The 20,953-nt window shown below is 34.3% G+C and overlaps 1 protein-coding gene across 3 annotated transcripts in view; it reads right to left on the bottom strand.

Moving 5' to 3' along the window:
• Positions 1–20,953, bottom strand: part of Fs(2)Ket (Importin subunit beta Fs(2)Ket) — a 144,278-nt gene that overhangs the window by 108,655 nt on the left and 14,670 nt on the right. For all 3 annotated transcript variants that reach the window (XR_014129045.1, XM_081745061.1, XM_081745068.1), the window contains exon 4: positions 4,259–4,459. Coding sequence is in view for 2 of the 3 variants with exons in the window: in XM_081745061.1 (XP_081601187.1) it covers positions 4,259–4,459 (201 nt within the window). In the remaining variant the exon portion in view is untranslated. The remainder of the gene's footprint in view (positions 1–4,258; positions 4,460–20,953) is intronic.

The raw sequence follows: 20,953 nt of genomic DNA, 5'->3' as shown, positions 1-20,953 counted from the left end.
TGTTATCCCTCCCCTCAAGGACACTGAAACGAATTGGAGGGAGAAACGAAATTGGACACTTGGAAAGAAAACAGATGTGAAAGAAAGCAGGGGAAAACTGTGGGTTCGGTTAAACTGAATATGTCCATTATTATAATACCCAGAATAACCAAAACATTTTGCATAAATTAAGTTGGTTCACAACAATGGTTGGTTTACAAACTTACAACAATGGAAAGAATAAATTGTAGTAAAATTTTCATCTAAAAACTCATAGATCACTTGGTCCTGTACTAAATGACAGAATTTCAGAGACCTAGAACAAGCGATGACGCGAGAGGTATCTAATTCCTCTACAACAATTAAAAGCTTACAACAATGGAAAGAACAAAATATCGAAAAATGATTACCTTATGAATCATACACTACATTACGGTAAACCAAATGCCGAAATTTCAGAATCTTAGAATAAACGATAACGGGAAAAGCATTGGATTCCTTCAACAATCAAAAGCTTACAACAATGGAAAGAACAAAATGCTGTAAAATTTTCGCCTTGAGGTTCATATATTACTTCATTGTGTTCTCAGTGACAGAATTTCATTGTCCTTGTGCAAACAATAACGGGAAAGGGATCAGATTTCTCCACAACAATTAAAAGGTTACAACAATGGGAACGAAAATACATAATAAAATTTTCGCCTTTATATTCATATATTACTACATTCTTTGCTAAATGCCAGAATTTCAAAGTCCTAGAACAAGCAGTAACTCGAGAAGCATTGGATTACTCTCCAACAATTAGAAGCTTACAACAATGGAAAGAACAAAATTTTTAAAAAATGTCAACTTGTGATTCATACATTACATCACGCTATACTAAATGCCAGAATTTCAGTGTCCTAGAACAAATGGTAACGGGAGAAATATAGGATTTCTCTGCAACAATTAAAAACTTGCAACAATGGAAAGAACAAAATGTCGAAAAATTGTCACCTTGGAACCTATAGACTACATCATGCTGTACTAAATACCAAAATTCCAGAGTCCTAGAACAAATGGTAAGGGAAGAGGCATTGAATTCCTCTGCAACAATTAGTTGAACTCAACAATGAACAAGTCAACAATTCGAAAATCTGCACGGAACAATTGCTGCGTATAGTCATTATCTTCAAACAGACTGACAGTGAAGAACATAGTTCAGTATTTGTAAAAGTTATTAGACATTTTTGTGAATATTAATTAACATTGAAAAGATAGGGCGATAGCAACGCCATCTCTTATCACAGAAACAAACTTTTTGTGGCTTTAGACCATCCTTAACCTATGCATTGTTCGCATAACACATTTAATATGAAAGCACTACTATTAATGAAAGTGATATATTTACAAATGTCTAGCGAGAACGAAGAAAAAAAAAATCTACATATAATCGACAGGGTCCAATTACTGAAACGCCTCTTAAAGAATTATTATCATTTTTAACTTTTTATCTTTGTTTACAACTAATTAAACTTAGAGGGATGGATACGCATAAGAGCAAAGCAAGTTGAGACATATTTTAATGTTATCGGTTTCGATGAGGCAAATATATATGTATATAGGCACGAACATTTAATTCCGCACTGTAACCACGGCACGTTCAAAGTACATATCTACCTAACTGAAAAATAAACAAACATAGCACGAAATAGTATTTTATAAATAGTAATGTCAAACTCCGGAGGTATGTCCAGAGCAAAGTTCTCCCGCATCGGCACAGATCTATTACTCGCACTCCTCAAGACACGATATTAACATCGGAGGACATGTTATATTCAAATTTTCCTAACCTACAAAACTAAATATATGGTGCAACGAAATGAGATCATACATACGAAAGAAGATTTTAAACCACTAATGTATTAAGAGATACTATAAAAGGACACACGACAAAATAAGAATAATAGACACGTTTGAAATACAATTTTATCGACATTACACGTATTGAATATGCACACGACAAAATATGGCAAGCACGGATACAAAATACATTACAAATTAATATCAAAGGGACACACGACAAAATAAGAATAATAGACACGTTTGAAATACAATTTTATCGACATTACACGTATTGAATATGCACACGACAAAATATGGCAAGCACGGATACAAAATACATTACAAATTAATATCAAAGGGACACACGACAAAATATAGGAAAGCACGCTCAAATCACAATTGTTACCGGTTCTACACATAAGAAATGGAAATTTTATCTAACCTACATGCATGTATTACAAATACGACTAAAAAAAAAAACTTTAATATATTAGAGCACTCTCAAAGAAATTTCATCTTAATGTTTACGACTGACATACATCATGAAGCAATATTGAAGCAAATGAAATGAATTACGAAATACTTAAATTCTCAGACACGGAATATTCGTATGTGCGTTCATAGTAAAGGTTTCCCAACAAAATAGCATATATCACATTGCAATATATAAAAGACACGTATTAAATTTAGAAACACGGGTAAAAGAGAATCTCCTAACCTAACCTACATAGATACTATGGATCACACACTTGCAAAATTAGACCTAACCTAACCTACAGCAAATATTTCACAAAATAAGGCATCATCACGAGACATAATTCGAGACATAATTCAGTAATGTATTTAACATAACCGATCTAATCTAAATATTCAAAATTTTCAAGGTACATTGCCATCGAAAGGTACGTACAAAGTAAAGTATTACCCTAATATCAATATACATATTTTTCAAATTTACGTAGACACACACATAAGATTTAATAATTCAATTATACATGCTTGTAGCATGAGTGGATGATGACGATTGACAAGTTCAGAGACGCGTAACGCCCTTTAACTTAGTTACCCATCCTGATTCTTAAAGATGCCATTTGTTGAACTGCTATACTGTTTATAGGAAAATAAGAAAAGATGTTACCCGGTTATCCGCAGGTTTCACAGAATAGTCCTCAGGTTGAACTGGGTGATCAAACTTCGCAAAGTAGGTTTCATCTACTTGCTTATTTAAAATCGAGAGATGACTCCTTCGGTACACCGGCTACACACTCCACGAACGTAGAATATCTTTCCGGTACGCCGCCGCAATCAACTTCGATAAATTACATCTCCCACTCCATTACTGCATATGTCTAGTAATGGCGGAGATGATATTCGATGGCTTGTAGCCGAAAAAGGTTTCACTAAATTTTGACTTTTGTTAGACTCCTCCGTACCTATTTCTTTCAAATAACATCTCAGGTTAGTCTAAATCACGATTTTGACTAGGTTACACTTTTAGTTACAGAATTACACTTTTAGTTACAGAATTTCTAAATTTTTGGAGGAGCTAACAAGCCATCGTTCTTCCACACTGAAATCTATCAATTCACTGCGTCATCATACACTCGTAGCCAGGCCTCTATAAACGCGGTTTCTACTATTATATCTTTGATTATAATTCGCATAATTTTACCATAAATACATATCGATACAAGAACCTAACTGTAAAAATCATGAATCTCTATATCTATTTTAATATCTAACTTACCAAGAATTTCGTACGGTAATTTATAAATATCCTCTTAGTTATTTCAGGTGATTATTTAATTTTCTCCATGACGACAAGCGACTTATGATTACTCCTAATCCGCCATATTTCAAATTGTTAGCTTCACGTATAGCGATTCGAACGCCCTCTTGCGGCAATAACCAGAGGGATCGCCATATCAGCAGTAATATAGTGTAACAAGTGAACGTCGAGATAATTCACAAATGAATGAAATCTAATAAAACAACTATATCAAATATTCGGTAAGCTTTTAAGCTAAAATTCAGTAGTATTCAGTTTTATTTATATTAATTGTTCCAAAATACTGTATAAACTGTGAAGAAACGGTTACATGGTTTGAAGTGAATCGGTAAAACTGAATTTAAAAAAAAAAATACTCCAAGTTTTAATTTAACTTTCCGGATGAGTTTACGTGCGTACTTCATCTCAGGATTGAGTACATGTATTCTTTTGTGCCATTCCTTATACTAACAATATAAAACGAATTAACATTAAATTAGTGTAAACTTACAAGTAACAAAACTGGGCACAGTAATATTATGCGGGAACCAACTTCGACTTCAACCGGTACACATAACAATACGGATCCAATGTAAACAAACCGGTAATCGGTCTGTTACAAGTGCACTAAGTAAAGTGCACTGCCAATGAACGTACAAAATTATTACTTTACATCTGGTTACTCACAATGTCCTGACAGATATATCCAATGGCTTCCAGCGTGGCCTCTTTCATCATTTCGGTACTGTTAGCGTTGACTACGTTATTTACCAACACTGATATCAATTCTGTCCACTGTCCCACAGGAAGTTCTGCAACAGCAATATACGCTACGCATTGTGCCGCTGAACTCGGTCGGTTGTTTTCGGTTCCCAATGCGTTCAATACCTATTAAAGCAAAGAAATACATTATGAACTTCGAAAGATGCTATGTACTTATATCTAACAAGATTTAGTAGCCATTTCACAAATGTAAACAATTCTTAACCACCTAGTTCTACTTTTCCCCTCTTAATACTGTTGAAATATAAAATTAATACTAGTTCTAAGTTCTAATTTGCAGATGTTCGGCGAGAGGATAACAACGAAGTCTCAAAAATCAAACTTTCAAGACTTTTAATAAATGTTGATTTTACTGTGAATTTAATGTCTGGTAGTGAATTGTCTTACGCACTGAAGTAAGTGTAGCACGAACGGACTTTTGACACATGCCTGCTAGATCTTGATTAACATCGCTCAGATTATCGTTCAGCCCCAATTCTGATAAAATCCTGATCAGTGGCGATTAATTATTGTGGAGACGAAGTAATGATGCGCAAGCACTCCCTTACTAGTCGTTTGTAAACTACGCCGATTACCCACTGTATCGGTGGTAATTAACATTCGACAAATACGGTTTCACTTATGAAAGGTATCAATCCATCTCTGCTATAATTTAAAACTAAGTCTGTTAAACGCAAAATATTGAACCTAAGTTGTATCTATGATAACATAGATCGAGCATCATCTCATTCCGAATAGCATTTGAACCCATTTTTAAAATTACCTAAGATTTCATATCAGGATCTTTGATGAGATTAATAATCTAGAAGCTCGTGGAACTGACGTACAGCTACGTGCAGTCTGAAAACTTGAGTCCGGGTTCCAGAACGAATTTTCAGAATTTAGGAAGTAAGAAATATGTCTGTGCCAGCTTTCTGTAATGAATTCTAGTTACGTAAGCGAAGTTGGCATAAAACTAATTCACACTCTCATGATTGTAACAGTTTTTATATCATGTTCCAATTCCTCACACGCAATTATTTACAAGTAAATTTAGTTCCATACTTTCTGATGTCTCATAATGCTACTAAAATGAAAATTTTATTTTTATATATTTATATATATATATAAATCCCTGGGCTTTCGGCATCGATGGCCATTTAGCCCGTCACGTATATGAGGGATGACGTCCCTCAGCGAGCACATGATTCGGGGAAAGGGAAAGAAGAAACAATTGAGGAAGGAAGGAAGCAAGCAAGCGGCCTGGGACCTATAAGTTAGGTACCACCGCGGCATTTGCCTGGTGTGAATAAGGAAAACCTCATTCAGGGTGGCTGACCTGAAAAAGATTTTTACACTTTTTTGACCCAGTGCCCCCACTGGGAATCGAACCCGGGACCGATCTACGGCTTAAAGTGGGATATTAACCATATACCCAACCTCGACTACTACGAAGAAAGAAGAAAAACTAAAATAAGAAGAGCAATACAGTACAACCTACATTGGTCATGGTAAATTGCACAGAAAAGTGATCAAATTATGCAGGTGACCAGTTTATCAGTGTTTCAGCACTAAGGCCAAATAAAATTGGAATTAAGCTATAGAGATAGTCATTGGTTTTATAAATATGTCTATAAATGTTGCTGTATAATGCTGAAATCGTACAAATTGCAACGAAAAAAATCAATAAACTGCAAATAATCTTTGATTACAAGTGGGACAGTTACATTTATAAAGATGATTTTGTTCTTCGTATGTGGAAGAAAATCTACATGGAATTGATGAAACCAAATTATTTTTGTACATATTACAGAACAAAATATCATCTAGACAAAACACCAATAATGCCGTTATTTATTCAACGATTAAAATCACTGTTGAAAGTCTATTAAACTGAATATAGTATATTAACAGCAATTGAAATAAAACAAAAACTATATCTAAATTAAGGTGATGTTAAGGCTTTTACAGAGGTTGTTTAGCCTACGTTTGGCCGATTTCGTTCGTTCCCCCTCACGGGGAGAATGGACTCAGCCGACCTGGCTCGTGGCGTCCTGCAGTGTTGTGCAGTGGCTTCCTGGGAACGGAGTTGTTTTTCCGCGCGGAAGACAATAAAACACAAAATAGGACCATTGTTGTGAGTGTTGTGTTAAATTTGTTTCAAAGTGTGTGGGTTTCAGCTCTGTGACCAAAATGCCGCCCAAACTAAGCCGGTTTTGGGAAGGCTATGTTGCGGCTCTTTATGACGCCAACATTAGTGTTTCTGTCATTAGAAAACAGTCCAAGAAGAATGGTTGCAACATCAGTTTAAGTGGAATAAAAAAATGTTAAGAGAAAGTACAAGGGCAACGAAGCTCCACCATTTGGATCACCAACGAAGTTACCTAGGAAGAGGGAATGCACCAAGGCCACCTCCACCTTGCAGAGGAAACTTCGCAAAATGGCAATGCAAGAAAATCCGCCAACACAAAGGTATATGGCTAATCGTCTTGACGTGTCTGGGGACTGTGAGCCGGACGTTACACCAATTCAAGATGGAAAAAGTCATGAAAGCTCGCGGCCATCTCACGGATGCCCATCAAAAGGAACGAAAGTGTAACGCCCGGAAACTGTACGAAACATCCCCGGCCCTCGCAAACATCTGCCCAGCATCTGGCAAAACAAAGGTGGATGTACGTCGTAACGCTCGATGAAGCGTGGATTTACCTTTCCGACTGCTGCAAACCGAGAGCCATCATGTACGAGCGCCAACAACTTCAGAAGGTGGGTCTGTGTCTGTAAAGAATCCTTCCCAAAAGAGTTCATGGTCGTTACTGACTACTGTTACCGAGGTAAACTGAAGATTCGTAGGGTGGCGAACAACTGCAAAATAAATTCGCAGTATTTTCAGGAGCAGATCATGCGGCCGATCTATGAGCATGAGATTCCAACAAAGTACGGAAATGACGCCAATCTGGTGTGCATTCACATGGACAAGGCCTCATCACATACCTCACGATCGTCCCTCGCATTCTACAGGGAGATGGAGGAGGCAAGTGGTATACAGGTGATACCTTTCAATGAGGTATACTCATGTCCAAAATTGTCGCATGTCTATAAATATGTTGTTTTGGGAATATGATAACGAATTCCCCCGGTATTTCTTATAATGTTAGTATGTGTATAATCGGCAAAGACGTGTATATGTAATAGTTACTTTCTACTATCGAAAAATAATACTAATAATTGATTACAAGAAATAGGTCGCCAGCGGCAACGGAAAAAAAAACTACCGCAAAAGGAAAATAATTGTGCAATCTGACTAAATAAAAAAAGTAAGACAAAATTGATTACAATGTTCAATTACCTATCTAGGCACTCTCACATCTTAGTGGGTACTCTATAGCTGTTTAAGAAAGTCAATTTGTTATATATAACTGAATCAATGCTGTTTAAGAAATAATATAATTTTTTTTTTTTTTTCAAATACCATTTTATTATGACAGTCGAAATTCATTAAAATCAGTAAATTCTGCTTTTGCTACTTCATAACAGAAGTTACAGAAATAATTAGTTTATAGATTTCCAAAAGGGAAAAATAAATGAGATTTCTAAGCATGCATAATTTTCAAGGGATTTAAAATTATTGCCAAATAATGTAGTCGAAACACAGAACAGTTATGTCTTTTGATACAATATTCAAAATTCATAGAATTTACGTATTATTCAATTGTACAGATAATCATGTGAACAAGAAGGAAAATTTATACTAATTATAGGTACAGATTTACTTTGCAGTGGCCATTAAATTATTAACAACATGTTTCATACATACCTTACGCGAAAATTGTCTTACGTTAGGTTGTCATAATTCTTTTCTTTTATAAATTATTCATTTTTCATACATTAAAAATTAACTACATTTTTATTTCACGAAGAAATTCTTTAATTATTCTTATTGTTTTTATAAACACAATTATATCAATAAAATAATCCTAGGCCACATATCTTGCAAAGTTCATATTTTTACCGGTAATCAGAAATAGAAAGAAATGTTATTATCGAAGAATTATTCTGCTATTTAGATTTGATCAGGAAAAAAAACACTAAGCAAAAGAGAACTGCGATTCGAAACCGTAAGAAATTATTGAATGTATGTATTTGCTGAATCATTAACATTTCAGATAATTTGGATACGATACTAATTTGAAATAAAACGACATGCAAAAATCAACTAGTAAATACTCATGCTTTTAAGATATATTTTACAGATTATTTTGAAATAGCCAAGATCTCTCTGTTTCACATTGCTTATTAGGTTAGTTTAACTAATCGAAAACATACTGTAAAATTCGTACTACAGAATTAATCGGATGTACTATTACGAAATATTCAGGTAATCGGTATTAGGTTTGAAAGCGGGAGGCTGTAAATTTCTTTACCCGAGCATTGTGTTTATTACGTAAATATCAGGAAAAAATACTGTAAATGTATTTTCCATCTTTGAAGACAAGTATACTGTCAACACCACCGATAATTATCAACCACTAAAATGCAACCAAGTAACTTCTTAATATCAATGCTTCTATTGTTCTAATCTTACCGTTAAAGATGGATCATACGTAGAACACTCAGTCACTTAGTTTATCTCGTCATACTGTGTGAATTGTCAAATATTAGGCAATAACTTATGCCTAAAATAAGGAGACACTTCTTCAACACGTATATATATGTATTTGTATCAAAGTCGAAGCTAAAATGGGAAAAATTCAATTTTTCCACATACCGTTAAAACTTAAGTGTCTGATCCATTTAAAAATCTCCTGAATTAGTCGGTAATCCTAAACGCAATATTTACTAATTCTGATGCTAAGGGGGCTACAACTGTACAAACAAGGGAACGCCCACTGCAACATATGGAATATAGTTAAATAAATAATTTCATATTTCATTTAGTTCGAGAGGTTGATTTAGCTGTTATAAATAAAAATTAGTTACGAAATTATATAAATAATTCTTTCAAAATAGAGAAAATTGATTAGTCTGCAAAAAATTTGGTAAATTAAATCTAAATGAATTTGAATTGATTGTATTCCTACTTCTGGCATGGTATTAAATCACATGACGTCATCATAACAGGAAAAATAGAAAAATTATTTTAAATGAAATAAAACTAATAATAAAAACAATTGTGGGAAAACGAATTACCATGAGGTTAACCACAAAGCCCCCGCTGGGGAAAAAAAATAATTTCACATGCAATCTAACATAATTAGTGAAATGATGAAATTATTTTAAATTCTTCTAACATTAACCATCTATTTGTCAAACGCTGAATACACGATAAATGTAATCTTAAACACAACTAATCTAAAGTAATGTTTCTAATAATTATTTTTTTTTATTCAGAGCAGCATTCCTATAAAGCTAGAATTAACTTACTTTTCCTCAATAATACAATAGCTTATCTGTCTAAATCAGGGCTTATAATCTTTCAGTAATTCATTCTTCTTATCTTCTGAACAGTTAAAAAGCTTCAAGTTTGTAAAATTCTGTGTTCCTATTTCATTTCCTTTGAGATCTTTGAGAATAGCTCTATTCCTTAGTATTCTATATACGATAAATGGACCACAATAACAATAACAATATTTATGTGTTTCTTGTTTCAGTGCAGAAGATAATTCGTGCGTTTTTATTAGCACGAGATCATTTTCATTTAAGGTTACCTCTCTTTTATTTTTATTTTTCTTACTTCCCTGTAAGTTTGGAACATGTATTTCTGCTTGAAAATGTCTATCTTGCAATGGTGTTTGTTCTAAAACTTTTGGCCATGGATATTTTTTCCTCAGATGCATATCCGTTGAGTAGGAATAAAATAACTCCGACGGACATTTTCCTGTAGTTTCACACATAGAATAATTTAACATATCTTGAATATCTTGTAAAAATTTAGACCAGGTTGTGTGATCACTGTGGCATCGAAGTCTTATCAATTGATTCGAATTCTTATGAGCTCTCTCTAGTTTTCCATTAGAGAAAGGAGAATAAGGAGAGGTCATTATATGTTTCATACCAGTGATTTTACAAAATTCTTTCCAATTCTTAGAAGAAAATTGTCCTCCTTTGTCTGAGATTATCATCATTGGATATGGCACTATGTGAAAATATCTATTTTTTAGTACTGTAATTATTTCTTTAGAATTTGCTTTCCTCAATGGCAAGAAAACTAAAAATCTGGAGTAGACATCTATTATGGATAAAATATAATTATAATTCCCACTTTTAGGCAATTTACCTACAATATCAATGCAAAGCTTTTCGTGGCTATTGACGGCTGTAATATGACATTCCTCCTTTGAAATAACTATATTAGTATGTTTTATTCTTGAACATTCAATGCAATCATTTATATAACGACGTAAATCTGCTCTGATATTTTTCCACTTAAATAATCTCCTTATAAAATTTAAACATTTATTCAAACCGAAATGAGCTTTGTTGTGAACTGTTTCTATTTGTTTAGTCATAGTTTTCGGTACTACCAACAACCAGCTATTGTTACTATCATCTTTAAGGAATAATATTCCTTCATGTAAACATGTCTTATCTAACTGTAATCTCCTTAACTTATTACAGTATTCATCTTTTTGTTGCTCTACTTTTAGTTCCTCCCAATTAAGCATATTGTAATCACTGACTGTTATAAAATTAATTAAATGTTCTTCTGTATCTAGTGGTGGTTCTGGAGGATTTCTGCTCAAAATGTCAGCTATTTTATTGTCTTGTGTCGAAATATGGTGATATTCTATATCAAAACGTTGTAATCTTAACAACATTTTTGTAGTTCGTGGATCTAAGTTTTGTACCTTTAGCGAATGAGTTACTGCCATGTTGTCCGTATGAACTATAACTCTTCTGCCTAAAATAAACTGTGAAAATTGTTCACATGCATATAATATTGCAAGCGTTTCCAGTTGGTATATATTTAAGGAATATTCATGCGCTTTTATTCTCCTGCTGGCGTAGGCTATTACTTCTGGTTCCTTCTCCTCTTTACCTTGTGGAAATTGTGCCAAATATGAGGATAAACTCTGAGCACAGGCATCAGCATATAAATGGAATGGTAAATCAAAATTCGGTTGAGCTAACGAGGGCGCTTCACTGGCTAATATTCGTAATTGTTCAAATCTTTCTAATAGTTCAGGTGTAAATCCTACTCTCTGTTGTTTCTTTAGGAGATCAAACAGAGGCGCAGTAAGCTCAGCAAACCCCTTTATATGTCTCCTTCTCCAAGAGATCAAACCTAAGAACTGTCTAATTTGTTTCTTTGTTTTTGGCAATGGAAAATTTCTAATCGGTTCATTAAGTTTTGGATTAACTTGTATTTTTTCTGCAGTCACAATATGGCCCAAAAACTTTATCTCTGTCTTAATGAAATCGCATTTTTTAAAGTTTAAAGCAAAATTTGCTGAGTCAAAAATTTGCAATACGGTTTCCAAATGTAGAAAATGTTCTTCTATGGATTTACTGAATATAAGTTGATCGTCTAAGAAATTAATAACATATGACTTAAATCTTGGCCCAAAATATTTGTTCATAACCTCTTGATATACTGCAGCACTAGATTTTAGTCCCATAGGCAAACGACAAAGACAATACTGTCTATTTAAGTATACGAAGCTTGTACACTCATAAGAAGAAGGAGTTAAGGCTATTCCATAATAGGCTTGGGTTATATCGATACTGCTATAGTATTTAGATCCTGCTAATCTCATAAGTAACTCTTGCACTGGTTCTACTTGTACCTTTGGACTTATTACCTTAACATTTAGTAATCTTAAGTCAATCACTGGCCTTAGAGAACCATTAGATTTTTTCACGCAATGAATGGGGTTTCTGTACGGACTGCTCTTTTCAACAGCGATTCCCAATTTCAACCATTTTTCTAGCTCCTTTTCAAAAGCTGGTTGTAACGCCTGAGGAATTGGGTATATTTTGCCTACAACTGGTTCATTATCAGTTAATTTAATTTCGTAAGGGTCTGTCTTTATCAATCTGGGATCACTTGAAAATAAATGCCGATAACGTAAAAGCAATTCCAATAGTTTAGCTTTAATAGTTGGCGTCAAATCCTCTCTACTTCCCATACTCTCCCTGATTTCTTTTTCTGAAGTTATACTCTCATCGTCTTGCAATTTATCATATTTTATTTCAGTAGTGACCGACTTTATATACAAGGTATGATCTTCGTCTAGATTAATGATAATGCTTTTGTTGAAATTGTCTGTAATATCTAATGTTTTAGTTTTACAATTCAATATTGCATGATGACGTATAAAAAATGGATATCCGAGCAAAAAATCTACTTTCAAACTTTTTACGATATAAACTGGTACCTCAAAAATGCTTCCCTTAATTTCAATGTTCAAAACTAAAAATCCCTTTACTTGTACCTCTTCTTGTCCTGCAAAACCTTTAAGTGATAAAGAAGTCATTGGTTTTAACTTAGCAGATGGAAATTTTTCGTTAATTTTCTTCCAAATATTGTAATTGAGAATATTTAAATCACTTCCGCTATCAAGGATGGCTTTTAATTTAATATCTGCTATATTGCAATGTATGATTGGTGAAGGGTAGGTTTCTATCACATTCGTTTGTTTTTCTTCATCATCAATTACAAAATGAATATTCAAAGCCATACTATTGTTCGACATCTTAGTTTTAATTAGTTTCATTCTCATCCACCATATTAGCCTCATGTAGTTCCCTATCAGAAATTATGTTCGATGGGGAAATCATATTTAGGCAGACAGGATCCCCATCAGAGCTTACTGACTGCCGGAGGCATTTTCCAAATTTTGCGGGATTTCCGGATTTTCATTCTGAGTTGTTTCCTGATTATTCCCTCTATTTCTCCTGAAGTCACTGAAATAATTAGGATTATTACCCCTAAATCTAGATTGAGGAAATTTCCACCAGTTAACTCCCATTGGGAACCAAGGAAATGGTGGAAAAGGATGCATAAGTGGGCCATTTCTGGTAAAAGAATTATTCCACTTATATCTACCATCTCTATCCTGTCTATTCTCTGTGTTTCTATTACAATTATTGAAATTCTCAGTACTATTTCTGTCACTTAAGATTCTATAATTATTGGCTAAATTCCCATTAAAATATTTATTTCTATCACTTACGAATCTGTCACTACTACTCTTGCCAATAAATCTATTGTCTGTGCTATTGTTAACAGATGCATTTACAAATCTAGTCTCTGTCTGACAACTACTATTCATACGATCAGGTTTTCTTTTCTTAGTGGACGTGGATTTTACCTGACGCACATTAAACTTATTTCTAGGCTTAATCGTTTCATTAAAACTAGAACTATTTTCTTTCTGCGGTTGCAACTTAGTCAGATGGCAAATTAAGTCATCTACTGATTTAGGTGTTACTATCTTTAAGAATCCAAATCTCTCGTCAGGAATTGCATCTAAGACAATGTCCACTATTTCTCTCTCTGGGATTGCTGACTGCATTTTGATATCTACCTATTAAATTCCAGACGTAATTGATCAACGACCCATGCCTAGATTTATCATATTTCTCGTTCTTTAGCTGTTTCAACTCCCAACGCTCCTTATAATCTGAGCAGAAATTTTGTGTGAAACACTGGGCAAAATCATAAAAATTATTTATTCGGTTTTCCGCCGAAAGAAACCAGATCTTAGCTGCTCCACTTAAAGTTTGATTTAAAACGAACATTAAATCTCGTTTTTCTGTAATTTGAAAATAATCCAGGCTTTGCTCTAGATCTCTTAAATAATTTCTAGCGGATTCCTTACTAGAATTTCCTGAAAAATGTGGAAAAGCTCTTAAATCACTAGCTTTAAGTCTAGGAACTGTCTCTGAAATTCCACTGACTTTATCTGTTCTACAACTATTGGGAATCATGGCATGATACGGATTTTGGAAATAAGGATTATTATTACTATGATAATCTTCCATTGGCATTCTGAAACTATCGTTCTGACTTACGTTCCTTTCATCTACGAAACGTGGAAATTGCGGTTGAAATTTATCAGATAACCGATTAAAACAAGTATTAAAGGTAGGGAAAATTGTCTGTTTAATTGTCGAAGTTTTAACTTCATTACTTGTAGGAATTTCTTTAATCTCATCCTCATTCTCTGAGTGATTATCTCCCCCCATGAAAACAAATGGATCTTGGCTATACATATCAAAAGTTGTTCGTTTGCGTTTTACCGATCGAGCATGATTCGTCTCGCGTGTATTCAAATTATCTGAATCTTTTGCCTTATTAGCATCTACCTCTTCCAGTCTATCCTCTAGCTTGGACATACGCTCTTCCAAACTAGCAGATTTCACCTCTCCGGATTGAATCGCTCGTTCTATCCTACTTAAGTCGGTCTTATGCTTAGTAACATCCCGAATTAGATTCGATACCGGTTCTTTCCATTTCTGATCGGCATTAAGTACATCTTTTACAATATCTGTTATCTGATTTACCTTAGTATCTAATACCGTCATGCTATCGCTAGTCTCTTTTACAGTGTTCTTTAATTTATCTATTACCGAACTATGAGAAATTAATTCGGCATTCACACTACCAAATTGTACATCAAATTGAGACAATGCTTCCGTGGTATTCTTTTGTACAATTTGAACCCGTTCAATCAAATCAGAATGTACTTTGTCTATTTTCATTTGTACTTCCCCTTTAAAATGGTTGAAATCGTTTTGTAACTTTTCCATTTGATTCTCTAACCTAGCTTGACTTTGTTCGATTTTATTGTTTACATTTTGTTCCAGTTTGTCTACCTGCTCTTTCATTCCTTTTTCTAATTCAGTTTGCGCTATTCCTATTTCCGCCAGTTTATTCATCAACACCTGAAAAGCATCACCATCAATAGTGAAATTACCAGTGTTTTGGCGTACTTTATCACTACCTCCTTCAGAAGTTACAATACTTCCTGTATTAACAGTTGCATTAATTGAAGTAGGATTTCCGTTCACTGTCGCCACTAAACCTAGCAGATTTTCTGAATCCGCAAAAGATTCATTCTCAGTATTGTCGTCGCTAATAGGTGCCGCTTTTTCTCTACAAAACTCACAAAACCAAATTAAATTTCCAGCCCTGTACTTGTCAAACTCTTCATCACTAATAACAATACAAGTACTGTGATAAGCACTTGAACAGCTTTTGCACTCAAGCACCGAATCATCCTTTTTATTATCGGAACAGCACTTTAATGCTATTTCTTCGTTAACTTTAGCTTTCTTAGTACGTCGCATTGTGTTATTCAATACACACACTAAGAAAATATCTAAAACATTAAATGTCGTAGATAAACTTCTGTTTGCTAAATTCAAGTTCTTCACTTTACTAACACTAGCTTTGTTGAGCTTTATTTCATGGAAACACAGCCTATCCCGCTTCCAAGAACCCAACCTAAAACCTGCTACTTCGCAATATTTACCTGCATTTGATCTTGGCTGACTTCTTTCCTTATCTAATAATAACAACAATAGAGCACAGCATCATAAGACATGAGACGATCCTGGCTAAAGGAGAGCCACTTATTGTAATAGTTACTTTCTACTATCGAAAAATAATACTAATAATTGATTACAAGAAATAGGTTGCCAGCGGCAACGAAAAAAAAAAAAACTACCGCAAAAGGAAAATAATTGTGCAATCTGACTAAATAAAAAAAGTAAGACAAAATTGATTACAATGTTCAATTACCTATCTAGGCACTCTCACATCTTAGTGGGTACTCTATAGCTGTTTAAGAAAGTCAATTTGTTATATATAACTGAATCAATGCTGTTTAAGAAATAATATAACTCTTTTTTTTTTCCAAATACCATTTTATTATGACAGTCGAAATTCATTAAAATCAGTAAATTCTGCTTTTGCTACTTCATAACAGAAGTTACAGAAATTATTAGTTTATAGATTTCCAAAAGGGAAAAATAAATGAGATTTTTAAGCATGCATAATTTTCAAGGGATTTAAAATTATTGCCAAATAATGTAGTCGAAACACAGAACAGTTATGTCTTTTGATACAATATTCAAAATTCATAGAATTTACGTATTATTCAATTGTATAGATAATCATGTGAACAAGAAGGAAAATTTATACTAATTATAGGTACAGATTTACTTTGCAGTGGCCATTAAATTATTAACAACATGTTTCATACATACCTTACGCGAAAATTGTCTTACGTTAGGTTGTCATAATTCTTTTCTTTTATAAATTATTCATTTTTCATACATTAAAAATTAACTACATTTTTATTTCACGAAGAAATTCTTTAATTATTCTTATTGTTTTTATAAACACAATTATATCAATAAAATAATCCTAGGCCACATATCTTGCAAAGTTCATATTTTTACCGGTAATCAGAAATAGAAAGAAATGTTATTATCGAAGAATTATTCTGCTATTTAGATTTGATCAGGAAAAAAAACACTAAGCAAAAGAGAACTGCGATTCGAAACCGTAAGAAATTATTGAATGTATGTATTTGCTGAATCATTAACATTTCAGATAATTTGGATACGATACTAATTTGAAATAAAACGACATGCAAAAATCAACTAGTAAATACTCATGCTTTTAAGATATATTTTACAGATTATTTTGAAATAGCCAAGATCTCTCTGTTTCACATTGCTTATTAGGTTAGTTTAACTAATCGAAAACATACTGTAAAATTCGTACTACAGAATTAATCGGATGTACTATTACGAAATATGCAGGTAATCGGTATTAGGTTTGAAAGCGGGAGGCTGTAAATTTCTTTACCCGAGCATTGTGTTTATTACGTAAATATCAGGAAAAAATACTGTAAATGTATTTTCCATCTTTGAAGACAAGTATACTGTCAACACCACCGATAATTATCAACCACTAAAATGCAACCAAGTAACTTCTTAATATCAATGCTTCTATTGTTCTAATCTTACCGTTAAAGATGGATCATACGTAGAACACTCAGTCACTTAGTTTATCTCGTCATACTGTGTGAATTGTCAAATATTAGGCAATAACTTATGCCTAAAATAAGGAGACACTTCTTCAACACGTATATATATGTATTTGTATCAAAGTCGAAGCTAAAATGGGAAAAATTCAATTTTTCCACATACCGTTAAAACTTAAGTGTCTGATCCATTTAAAAATCTCCTGAATTAGTCGGTAATCCTAAACGCAATATTTACTAATTCTGATGCTAAGGGGGCTACAACTGTACAAACAAGGGAACGCCCACTGCAACATATGGAATATAGTTAAATAAATAATTTCATATTTCATTTAGTTCGAGAGGTTGATTTAGCTGTTATAAATAAAAATTAGTTACGAAATTATATAAATAATTCTTTCAAAATAGAGAAAATTGATTAGTCTGCAAAAAATTTGGTAAATTAAATCTAAATGAATTTGAATTGATTGTATTCCTACTTCTGGCATGGTATTAAATCACATGACATCATAACAGGAAAAATAGAAAAATTATTTTAAATGAAATAAAACTAATAGTAAAAACAATTGTGGGAAAACGAATAACCATGAGGTTAACCACATATATGGAAAATTTCACGTCAAAAGAACAGTAAATAAGTAAAACTAAGATAAAATTTTCTTGTTCATTTAGCAACATTTTATTTTATTCATTATAATTTTCGTATTTATAATTCTTTTCCTATTAAATTTACCACAAATACATATTTCCCAATTATACACATAGTATCAGTATTAGAAGTACCCTGCAAAATTATCATCAAATTATATTCCCACAATAAGTTATAGATATGCGACAATAATTTTGGGCATGAGTGTACCTGTTAAATCTTTAGATGAAAGTCCTATGGACTATTGTGGATTTGTGGGTTTGGATTGCTGAAGCGGGCTTTGGGAAAACGGCGTGTGACAAGTGTGGAAGGACTTTGGAAAGCTGTACAAAGGGAATGAGACAAGATTGCCCTCCCAGTTCTTCCGAGAAGTCTATTACAGTGGAAATCACGCTATCGGGCTATTGTTAGGAACCAAGGGAAACACATCGAACACTTACGGACCTGGCGCCATGGATTCTTCTAAATTTTTAGGTAAGTCGAAATTGGCCAAACGTAGACTGAACAACCTCTGTAGACTTTCATCCACCAGTTACTCTTGAGAAGAAAGCAGTGAACTACCTTTATAACGTCAAAAATTAAGTAACAGAAAACACGGATGGAAAAACTAGTGTATTACATTTTACATATCAACATCTCCACAAAAACTATGTTAAATATTTAGTCTTTTTGTACTCTGAGATGAAAGTTCAAAAAATCTACGGTTATGACTTCCACAATACATTCCTGAGCACGCAATCAATGGTACAATTTGGAGGTTCTGAAACAAAACATTACTACGTATTTACGCACTTCTTATTATACAAGGTGTAACTTAATTTAACAAACGTCAGGAGACGTGATTCCTGACACCGAGATAAAAATGATCCTACGAACATATAGTATGTTGGCAGAGTTACTGAGGGCCGAAAGTGTGGGAACAATCTGGAGCTGTAGATATCGTCGTGTACAGAGAGAGAGAGAGAGAGAGAGAGAGAGAGAGAGAGAGAGAGAGAGAGAGAGAGAGAGAGAGAGAGAGAGAGAGAGAGAGAGAGAGAGATATGCACGTCCGTCGGGCACATCTTAGGAGACGTTTAAAATGTTCGCCATGGACAGCAATGCATCCATGACAACACCGGGTCATGGACTGGTGAACCAGTTCAACGATACCTGGGTCATGGCAAACGGTTAGAGTTGGTGTTATGGATACGTTATTTCAAGTCGTTGACATCGTTGACGAGAGTAGCATATATCACACTTTTAATGTGTCCCCACGGATAAAAATACAGTGATTTCAGGTCCGGAGACTAGGCATGCTGATGTAGTGGACTGGCACGCACGATCCAACGTCTTGGGAAGTTGCTCATCTATACGCGGAATTTACACTGAAGTGCGTGGGAGCCTCATCATGCACATACATGTTGCAGCGAATCGCTAGGGAACACTGCACGAAGGTCAAATACTGCTGCATTCAGTCTTCGGGGTACCATGTATAGGCTGATTAGTTTATAAGTGCCAACCGCACCATGTGAATCTGCTTCTGACAACGTGTCTGTTATGCATATTGATACTATCATTTCCAAACGTGGCCAACCAGCATGACAGTAGCAGTCTGCTGAATGCTGGCAAATGCTTGACGTGGCTGGAAATCCGCTTCTGTCAATCCTTGCACCCTTTGCAGGTATATATGTACAAAGTATTTTCATGTAACGCATGATAGTCTTGTGACTAACATACATTTCACAGCTAAGTTCCCTCGTACTCGTACCTGGCTCATTGTCCACAGCTTCTAGCATACCTTCGTACACGACTGGGTCAACCAACATCCACATGGGCAGGTAGTATGGTCCCTTTTTCACACATGCGCCGATAAATTGCTGCAAACATCCTGTATGATGGTTGGCGTCTGTTAGGAAAACGCTCCTGTTAAGTCGTGCTGCTTCATGCCCACTGCCATCTGCATAACCGTACATGAATAGCATGTCAGCCTGTTCACGATTCGAATAACGCACCATGTTTTAGACGAACACCGTCACTTGTCCCATACAATATTCGCACTCCTGTACTGTAGTCTTGAACACAAGCGACACCTGTGTGAGAACCGAGCAACTACGTATTAAACACCAGCGTGACCTCCAGACTTTCTAGACCGCCATCTCTAACATTACTGGCGTTCAATATCTATAACTTTGAACTTACTGTTCCCACGCTTTCGGCCCTAGCTATAGTGTGTCCAGTAAGAGAACGTCTCTGACAGCTCGCAGTGACATTGCCACTACTCGCGTGTCAAGGTTTTTTTCGGTGCAACTGTAGTGGCAATTTATTTAATGGTATAAGACAGAGTGATCGTGGTTGGTAACACTGGTATCAAAGTAGGGCCTGCACTGTCCCACCGCATGTGGTAAGAAACGTCAGAGACAATCTCTTGTTGGCCGTGCTTTAACTGCGAATATGCTCAACATGCTATATGCTATGCAAATATGCTGTATGTTCACAGGACCTTTCTTGCTTAACCCGGTGTCGGAATCATTCCCGACGTTTGTTACATTAAGTTACTCGCTGTATATTTATTTATTTAAAAAAAAAATAGAACTAATGTACACTCATGTCCAAAATGATTATCGCATATCTATAACTATCGTCTTGTAAGAATATAATTTGATAATGATTTTGCAGTGTACTTTTAATACTGATACTGTGTATATAATTGGGAAATATATATTTGTGGTTAATTTCATAGGAAAAGAATTATAAATACGAAAATTAGAATGAGTAGAACAAAATGTTGCTAAATGGACAAGAAAGTTTTATTTTCGTTTTATTGTTCTTATTTACTGCTCTTTTAACATGAAATTTGCTACATATATGTCTTTGCCGATAATTCGTACTAACGTAAGAAATATCGGGCGAATTCGTTATCAAATTATATTCCTAAAACAACATATTTATAGACATGGGACATGAGTGTACCTCGCATTTCCTGCCATACAAACT

The sequence above is a fragment of the Thermobia domestica genome, chromosome 2 (assembly GCF_964235325.1).
Source record: "Thermobia domestica chromosome 2, izTheDome1.hap1.1, whole genome shotgun sequence".
Lineage (NCBI taxonomy): Eukaryota > Metazoa > Arthropoda > Insecta > Zygentoma > Lepismatidae > Thermobia > Thermobia domestica.
Note: the sequence above shows the minus strand (reverse complement) of the source record. Positions and strands in the feature narration are given on the sequence as shown.